Raw genomic sequence first — 9,364 nt, forward strand, 5'->3', positions numbered from 1 at the left:
CAACTTCATTTAATATCTTTTTATTGAAAGTGAATTTTGACAAATCTACCATTAGATTACATCTTCTTTCTATATATTTCATACTTGCAAAATTTTCAGAAGATTAAAGATAAATCGCTATGTCATCAATTGAATGTTTAAATTTCTAATTTTTTTAATCTAAAATTATACATAAAAAAATAAATTTATAGATAGTAAATAACATCTGATTGAAATGAAATTTGACATGTGTATTATGAATATAAAGAACATGCAATTTATAGTTAGATTTTCAAAATATGTAGTCATGTTAATTTTTTTAATGTGATTTGTAGTCTTAAGCTATAAATAAGTTCATTTGTAGCCAAACTTTATCCATATAACAAATGAAACCTTCTTGGCCACATTTTGAGCTCCTAATATAATTTTAGTTGAGTGGAGTACTTAGTTCACTTTTATTTCTTGTTTGACAGAACAGCTAGAGCCTAGCTATTTGTATTAATGCAGGCCAGTCCTTTGAGGTGCCTTTAGATTTGTTTCTTCTTGAAATTTTATTTGTTTATTTGTTAAAATTGATCAGAATGCAGTTGTATCTATAAAAATAGGAGTAAGAAATTGTGCATAAACAAATCAATTAATAAACTGACAAAAAAATCCATACGTATACTAAATCTGTTACTGTGTATTATATTCATGTCCCAAGGCCTGTATGCTTCAAGATCTCACTGGTTTCATATTAGTAGATCTCTGTAATTGATCCTGGTTTACATTGGGTGAATTGGTGAAACAAGGTAGTTAGAAAGGCGATAGTCAGCACTTAACATTTTGACAAGAAGGGGAAGATCCAATTAAAAAGAAAATAAATTTTATATATACATAAAAGGAAGATAAGAACAACACAAACTACAAAATTAGTGGGTGTGTCTCCTTACAAGTTTAGCTTGATGTGTGCATAGATTAATGTGGAGTTTCCACAAGCTTTGTGGAACCATCAATCATAGCCATGGTTAATTATTTTATTGGGAATTTGGGATCTAACCAAAAGTTTGGTATTTTCCCCAAGATGATAATCAATGACTACGTAATTCTGATGAAGATTGTACATTTGTAAATATACGGCAGAATTTTTTAATTTTTACACGGAGAAATTTTTTAAAGGGGATGCTTTCAAGCACACAATTATAGCGTTCTTTTGGTTGTTTTTTAGAGAATTATAGCCTATCCCTTTCGACAGGATGATGTGTTTGATAGTTGATTTAAAAAACCGTTTCCCAGGAAAAAAAAAAATTTATGTGGCCATGGCAACTTGGGTTTTGTGTTTTCAAAATTGGTTTTCTTATAGTGTTTTGAGAATTTGTTCTCTAATTGGTTTTATTTTTATTTTTATATATATATAATTGTTTTCTCACCCCAAAAAACTGATGAATCTGTTTGGCACAATATTTTCTATTTCAATTTTTTTTACTCAATCTGTATTCTCTTAATATATATATATATATATATAGGTCATTCTACCATACCCCCTCTTTTTTTAGAGGGTATGGTACCCACCTAAATCTAAACCGTTGAATAAACAAAAATTTGATCCGGACCATTCATTTAATTTAGAGTAATTTAAAGCAAACACTGGCTACCGGTCAAACAAGTTATATATATATATAAGTAAAAAAAAAAAAAAAAACCCAGTCTTCACTGTGTGCTTCTCTTTCTCACGAACAAAATTCTCTCCATCGGGCTTCTTTCTCTCGCGCTTCCGATTCGGTTTATCTGAAGAACCCAGAATCGGCTTCTTCTCTTACTAATAAACCACAAGAACCCAAGGCGGCTAAACAAAACCCAAAGAAGAAGAAACAGTATCGGCCGTCCTCTACCCGGCGACGATATTTGAAATAGGTTTGTCTTTCTCTCTCTCTTTCTCTCAGACGAAGTTGATTTTACTGCTAATATACTGATTATTAAAGTTTCTTTGACTATCAACGCATGATTTGTATTTAGTTTTATTCATTGTTAGTAATCCCTAATGCTATTAATTGATTTGGGTTTTTATTTTTATTATTTTGATAGGAGATTTGGGTGTTGTTTGTTAACTTATTTTGGCTGAGAGATTTGTTGCTTCTGCTGTTTTTGTTTCTTCATGGGTGTGGATTTATTTGGGTTTTTGGTTGCTTTTGAGACCCCTGTGTTTTTTTTTGGTGGGTTGGGAATAAATGGATAAAGTAGTTTTCTTTATTATGTTTCTCATTCAAGAATCATGATTGTGTTTATGGGCTTTTGATAAAAATTCAATTTTTAACATTCTTTAGTGATAATGATTGAATGATGATGAATTGGATGTGATTTGATTGCTATTGAACTGTGATCTCATTAATCTAGAGATATATTGCTGTTGTGGGGTTGGATTGCTAATAGGCAAGCATGGGATTCCAATTTTATAATACTCTGTTTAGGAGAATAATTGAGAGAAAAAAAGATATGGTTTACATTTGAGTCCCATGAGATGTAGTACAAGTTGAAGCCCCCCAAAAATGAAACTGCTCTATAGCTAATAAAGAAAAAAAGGCTGCGCTATTGCAATTTTAGCTACTATCTTCCTTGTGATATATGGTTGGGGTTCAACATTTTAGGCTGCCAACTGCCCTATGGTTCAAACCTCACCTCCCATCTCCCCACTATCTACCAATCAAAGAAAGACAGAAGAAGTTATGTGCCTAAGTACAGGATCCACCCAAATAGCAATTTTTTGTCCTACTAGCAATAATTGTTTCTACTTGATGGCTCTGATGCACACTCGAGAGTGTCCAATGTAGTTTTCACAAGCTTTTGGAACCACCTCCCAATCACGGATGTTGTTAGTTTCCACAGCTAGATGCCAACTGAGGCAGTCAATGCTGGGATTGTAGTGGCCGCCAATTTGGTGGGGGATTCCTCGGTGTGTTGATATAATGGTGGCAAGGAAGAACAATGATAAAACTTTCACGGTTATTTGTGAGGGAAAGAGCTAGAGCACTTTGTGCAAATTGACAGACTTCATTGCTTGGTGCCTCTATTTATAAGCTCTAACTCTACAAAGTGGCCTTACTTAGGGATTTAATTTACTCAAACACCACCAGTCCAGTAAAAGATCATTTCAATTGAAAATTCATACACTTGCATGATCACACCATCATTAAAAAATTTACTTGGCTTTTGTTAACAACTTAAGAAGGAATCTATTTGTTTCTACTACCAATAATTGTTTCTAACCACCCTCCCTCATTGTAAATATTGTAAAAGCTAGCTTAACCACATGTATGTGTAAAACATAAAATGCCTTTGGTCAAAACCATAGAACTTATATATATATATATATATATATATATATATATATATATATATATATATATATGCCAAGACCTTATAATTCAACTTTCACTTCTTGATATTTCCAATAGACATCTAGGGTTCCTCTTACCCCTAATTATCAATACATATATGAAGTGGGGTACATATCAGAGACAGACTTCCAATATTAGAAATTTGCAATGTCCTTTAGCCAAATTAATACATAAGCATAATCCGTTTCAGCCAATGAAAGGAGATCTCATATTCTCATCTTCTAAAGATCCGGGACAGAGGTTTTATGAATTCTTTATATGGGCGTACGACGGGCTCAATGTTTTCTTCAATTGAGGGGTTCCTAGATTTTATGGACTACCTAGGCTCTAGCTAGTTGTTTTTTTCCCCTCTTTAGGATTCTTGTATACAACCTGTGTACTAGATTGTCATTTTTTAAATAAATTTATTTACATATAAAATAAAAATTCCCATCACATCCCAATCCCTCACATGTGTAGAAACCAATCCAACCCACATGGAACAAGTTGGGTTGGGTTAGTGGATTGTGCTTACATATTCCATGGCTTATAAAAATTTATGCTTTCATAAACTATTTAAGCATTTTTTTTAATAAATTTTTACAATTCACATAATATGACTAAATCATATTCCAAACTCATCAAAACTAATTCTTAAAATATTAAAATAAATCAACCTAAAAAACTAAAATAACCATAATCAAATGGGTTGGAAAACCTACCAACCTGAACCCAACCAAACTCAAGGCTCAAAATAAAATTCCAACCCAACCCAAGACATCGGGTTGGGCTGGGTTGGTTTTGTCAAGTTAGTGGGTTGGCCCACTTCAGCTTCATACCTTAAAGCATTGACCCATCATCAATCAGTGACTTCTATTTTGTTAGGATGCAGACACGGTCAAATATCTTGTATAACTAGTGTCAAGGATAGTAACAGTAGAGACTGCAGTTGGCAGTCTAAAATGTTGAACCCCAACCATAGATCACAAGGAAGATAGTAGCTAAAATTGCTTACGTGCAGCCTTTTTTTCTTTATTAGCTATAGAGCAGTTTCATTTTTGGGGGGCTTTAACTTGTACTACATCTCATGGGACTCAAATGTAAACCATATCTTTTTTTTAATTGTGTTCCTTTGATAAATAATATTACTTATTAATTGTTTTTAAAAAAAGAATGAATCTTCATTCATTGGAATAATATCGCCTTCATATAGACACTCATCATTAACACAATTTTTATCATACCGCAATTACAACTTGTTTCCATAAGTAGTTGTGAGATTTTTTATTTTTATTTTTTTTATGGACCTTTATTATATCTGTACATATCTATTCTATTTAGTTTGGTTAAGTTTACTACTTATAAACATTTAGTGTCAGTCAACTATTTGCGTTAAAAGTTGATAGCAGATTATTATCTCATCCCTAACTTTACAACAACAACAAAAAACCCTTGATCCCATGAATCAATGGTTGGATTCCTCATCTCTTACTAAGGAGGAAATTTAATGATCACTGATTAAGTTAAGGAGGAAAAAGTTTGCAATTCCCACAGCTTTCAATTGTGATTTTTTTTTTTCAAATGTATGTTATTGCTTACCTTGTTTTTATTTCATGTTATATTGAGATAGGAGCATGGGGAGAGTGGAAAATATTGAAGAGCAGGGTGCTGTCCAAGTTCCCCCCCCGAAAAGACCTGTTGGACCATTTTTAATTTATTACTAAGATTCATTTTCATTATATATCCATTTATAATATATTTCCTATTGTTATATTTAAAATAATATGTTTCATTAAATTTGGATTTTCAGTAAAAAGCAATTGGAATTGATGAAATCTAAGGGCATTGTCGATAAGATAAGCACAACTGTAAGTGAATAATATTTATAGTTTTTAGATTATTGTTATTGTTTAGTTGACATGACATATTCATGGAGATCTTAATTGAGTTTGAATATCTATTACAGGTTAAGAAGGAGATTAGAGAAAAGTGGATGAATCTTGATGAAGACTCTAAATTAGAGTACAAGAAGGAAGCAAGTGAGAATTCTGAAAAGTATGCTAATTTGTCACATAATATTCCTCGCAAAGCACGTAAAGTAAGTATTTACCTATGACACTTTTAGCATTCAGGATTATGTATTAAATTTCACAATGAAACCCTTTTTATTCATTATATAATGCAGGTTTCATTATATACTCGGTGTGCCCCTAATCGTGTTCATTTGATGGTTTCAAATTTAAATGAAAGACAAAGATTTGTTATTCGAGAAATGGGATTTGGTAGTATGTTGGATTTAAGGTCTATACAGTTGAATAGAGATTTTTGCAAATGGTTAGTTGAACATTTTGACCACAATTCTTGTGCATTGGATATTTGTGGAAGGAGGTTACCAATATCCACTAAAGATGTAGAATTTATTCTAGGAGTAAAATCAAGTGGGGTAGATGTGTCTATTGTTGCAAGCGCTGAAGAGATAAATCATATATGCCAACAACATGGATTAAATGTGGTAGGGGATATACCAATTAACCTCTTAGAGGGTAAGCTGAAGGAGATGAAAACATCAGGAAAAGAGTTTGTTGGTTGTTTTGTGCTGTTTGTATTGGGTACTTTATTATGTCCCACTTCTAAACCTTATATCAAACGGTCCTTTATCTCAATTCTCCTTAATATTGATGAGTTCAAAAGCTTGAATTGGGCGAAGTTGGTGTTGGATTTTCTTATTCGAGGTGTGTGCAAATATAAAGAAAAGAATCGTGTTGGCGTTAGTGGTTGCTTGCTATTTTTAATGGTAATTTGTAGAAAATAATTACTTTCAAGAATATGATTTTCTTTTTTATCAAATTTGTATGACTCTTTTGACTAAATTTCTATGACCCTTTTATACATATTGCAGTTGTTTCATTTTGAGCATGTCAATGTTGAAACGAATATTGAACATGTGTCCAAACGACCTCAACCACGTATCTGTTATTGGGGGAAAAAAGAAGTTAACCAAAGGATGCTTAAATTACATTCAATTGGAAGTTTTGACAGTCCTAAGGTAATAATTGACTTTTTTTAATGTTTGACTATTTAGAAATAAGTTAAATATTTTTTATATGTGAATTATTACCCCCATGTAGTTGACATAATTTTTATTTTCTTTTTATCATAGTTGTTTGTAACACAAATGGATGGTGGACATGAGACAGAAAATATTCCACTACAGAAACAAGATATTAATGAATCTCATGCTATGCCATCTCAACATGAAGACAAGCCAAATATGGTATCTTTTTTCAACCAATAAATCTTATGAATTTGATGATAATTTGGTGCTAGACATTTGTTGATGATTGTACCTATAAATTAATCCACAGTGTTTTGATGAAGCAATTCGTAGAATTGAGCAATCAATAACAAGTCTTAAAGATGAAATGCTAGTCATGCAGAAAACCGTGACAAATATTGGAAACAATGTGGACACATTTAAGAATGACATTCTTTTGGAGTTAAAGAAAACAGCAAGGGAACATTATGGACATTCCAATGACCTCAACTTAAATGATGTTGTAGATGTTAAAAAAGAAATGAAGTCTGCATCTCCATATATAATCCAAGACACAATGGATGACGATGATACAGTATGTGCTAAAAAAGAATCTAAGATAGAGTCTACATCTCCAGTTCAAGACAAAATAAAACAAGATGATACAGAGCACATTAAAGAAGTATCTAAGATAGTGTCAATGGAGGAAGACTGTAGTGTTCACATTGCTGGGCAAACTCAATCTAATCAAAAACTTGGCAGCAAAACACCCTTATCTCATAATGTGGTAAGTGAATTAGTATTTGTTATTTATTTATTTTAAATGTGTTTAGGATGTTTAGTAGCAACATGAGTTTTTTTTTTTTTTTTATTGCACAGGATGTGGATATGATGCAATTAACTTTCCCTCATAATGTTCGACTTAATGCATCATGTGTTACACCTTCTAGCAAGCCTAAAGTCACCAGATCACAAAAACGCAGCCCAATTGTCACATCACAAGCTGAAGTTCCAAAAGTCAATAAAAGGCAAAAAATCAAAGATTCATCGCAGGTGAGTTCATGAATGTGTACATTGATATATAAGGGTGTGAAAACAACAAATTTTTATATGCTAATTTGATTATACTATATTCTTTTAGGAATCTAGATTGGGTGATGACGAGGATATGAATGAGTTCGAACCATTTACTGAAATGGAGAAGATCATATGTAACTACATTTTTAATAAAAATTTTGAAGAGAGGTTTGTCCTTTTTGAAGTTGTTATTAAAAATAATGAATTTATTGAATAAGCTCTAACATAAGAATTTGTCAATGAATAATGTTTAGTGAAGTTCTTGTTTCCATGAAATATGAGTATGGTGATCGTGCAGCTTTCAATACCTTGCTCCCTAACCAATGGATAAGCAGTCAGGTTAGCGTATGAAATTTAAATACACTAATAAATATTTGTGTTGTTTATTTATACAATAATTATAACATTATGTTGTATTTTAGATTATTAATTTGTTCGTTTGCAAGATGAGGATGGAAGAAAACAAATATACAGACATGTTTGTGTGGTATTTGCCAACGCATTTTGCTGTAAGTTTTCCTAATATTTTGGTTTTTGTGCTTATAGTGTTTAATTTGTTTTTCTTGAATATATGTTTTGGATTGTGCATGTTGAGTTTAATTAATACCGTATTTTTTTGAAATTTTTATATATTTTTGTAGCAAAAAATGCTTGAAGAAGATGGCAATCCCACACTAGAATGGTTTAAAAAGACATATAGGGACGATGACAAGTATATGTCAAATTTGGTGAAGTGTGAACGGGTAATTTCACTTAGCGCGCGCACACACATGTATATTACATTTACACATGCTAATACATTGTTCATTTGTACCTGTAGATTTTTATCCCTATGAATGACAATAATAGTCATTGGTACTTATGTGTCGTTGATTTTGCAAAAAGAATTATATATATACTGGACTCTTTGCAAAGTAGAACTAGTGAAGGCATTCGAACAAAAAATGTTAAAACTGTGGTATTGTTTCTTACTCTTTCTACTCAATAATGATTGTTTTTAATGTAATTTTGCTAGGTATTGTACTAAAAATAACTGATGTTAAAATCCAACTTTGCGATAGGTTACAGGCCTTGATAAGTTGTTGAGTTTTTTGGAGAAAGACAAGTATATTGATAATATTACCAGATTTAAATTCAAATCACCCATCTCAAATCCTCAACAAAATAATGGGTAGGTACCAAATTGTACTAGTACATATGGATAACTATTCTATGCATTTTTTAAATTGCAAAATTTTAACAATTTTCATTTTTCAGGTATGATTGCGGGATGTATGTTATAAAACACATGTTTACAAATACTTCCAGCAGGCATTTACCCCTTTTGGTAATAATTTTCTTTGAATTAAATACAAATTTTCACATAATTTTTTTAAACTACTTCTTAATTACATGTCTAATTATTTGTAGGAGAGTTGGTCGGAACGTTTACGGTACAAGTTGGCAGCAAGTCTAGTGCTTTCAAAGAATAATGATCAACGTTCAAGAATTGTTGAAATTGCTAGAAACATTCCACTACAGGAATATTTTCGGTCACTCAAAGATTAGTATAAAAGAATGAATAGGATACTGTTTATGAGTTAGTGATTTAGTGAATTGAATTTTTTTTTTTAATGAATGGGAGATTGATTTTTTATCTTTCATACAGTAATTTAGTGAATTGCTTTCTATTTTTCTTATGAATGTGAGGCTGAATTTTTTTTTTGTTATCACATACGTTTTTGTTGTGCACAAACTGTTTTGATTTCAGCTGCTTGGTTTAAAGAGCTTCTAACATCTCCCCACTCTCTTCATCTGAAGCATTGAACAGATTTTTGGTTTGAAAAAAAATCATATCATAGTAATTGATGTTTTTGAGTTTCTTTTTAGACCCATCTTGAGTTTAGCCTATTTTAGTGTTTTTTAGAGGTACTTGAGAGAA

The 9,364-nt window shown here is 31.6% G+C and overlaps 1 protein-coding gene across 5 annotated transcripts; it reads left to right on the forward strand.

Annotated features, from left to right (window-relative positions):
• Positions 1 to 1,677: 1,677 nt before the first annotated feature.
• Positions 1,678 to 9,094, forward strand: LOC142638603 (uncharacterized). 5 transcript variants are annotated; one of them, XM_075812646.1, is made up of 17 exons: positions 1,678 to 1,872; positions 4,959 to 5,029; positions 5,143 to 5,200; positions 5,299 to 5,430; positions 5,518 to 6,126; positions 6,232 to 6,378; positions 6,493 to 6,606; positions 6,698 to 7,153; positions 7,246 to 7,419; positions 7,508 to 7,611; positions 7,698 to 7,782; positions 7,866 to 7,952; positions 8,085 to 8,186; positions 8,264 to 8,401; positions 8,505 to 8,614; positions 8,701 to 8,770; positions 8,854 to 9,094. In XM_075812646.1, exons 3-17 carry the CDS (start codon positions 5,162 to 5,164, stop codon positions 8,989 to 8,991), a joined length of 2,505 nt encoding a protein of 834 aa, XP_075668761.1. In that variant the 5' UTR covers positions 1,678 to 1,872; positions 4,959 to 5,029; positions 5,143 to 5,161; the 3' UTR covers positions 8,992 to 9,094. The 5 variants fall into 5 exon arrangements, 4 of the variants coding, with proteins under 4 accessions (XP_075668761.1, XP_075668759.1, XP_075668763.1 ...); XM_075812644.1 differs by having other exon boundaries at positions 4,963 to 5,029; XM_075812648.1 differs by lacking the exon at positions 5,518 to 6,126 and having other exon boundaries at positions 4,963 to 5,029.
• Positions 9,095 to 9,364: the final 270 nt, after the last annotated feature.

This window comes from Castanea sativa, chromosome 6, assembly GCF_040712315.1.
Source record: "Castanea sativa cultivar Marrone di Chiusa Pesio chromosome 6, ASM4071231v1".
Lineage (NCBI taxonomy): Eukaryota > Viridiplantae > Streptophyta > Magnoliopsida > Fagales > Fagaceae > Castanea > Castanea sativa.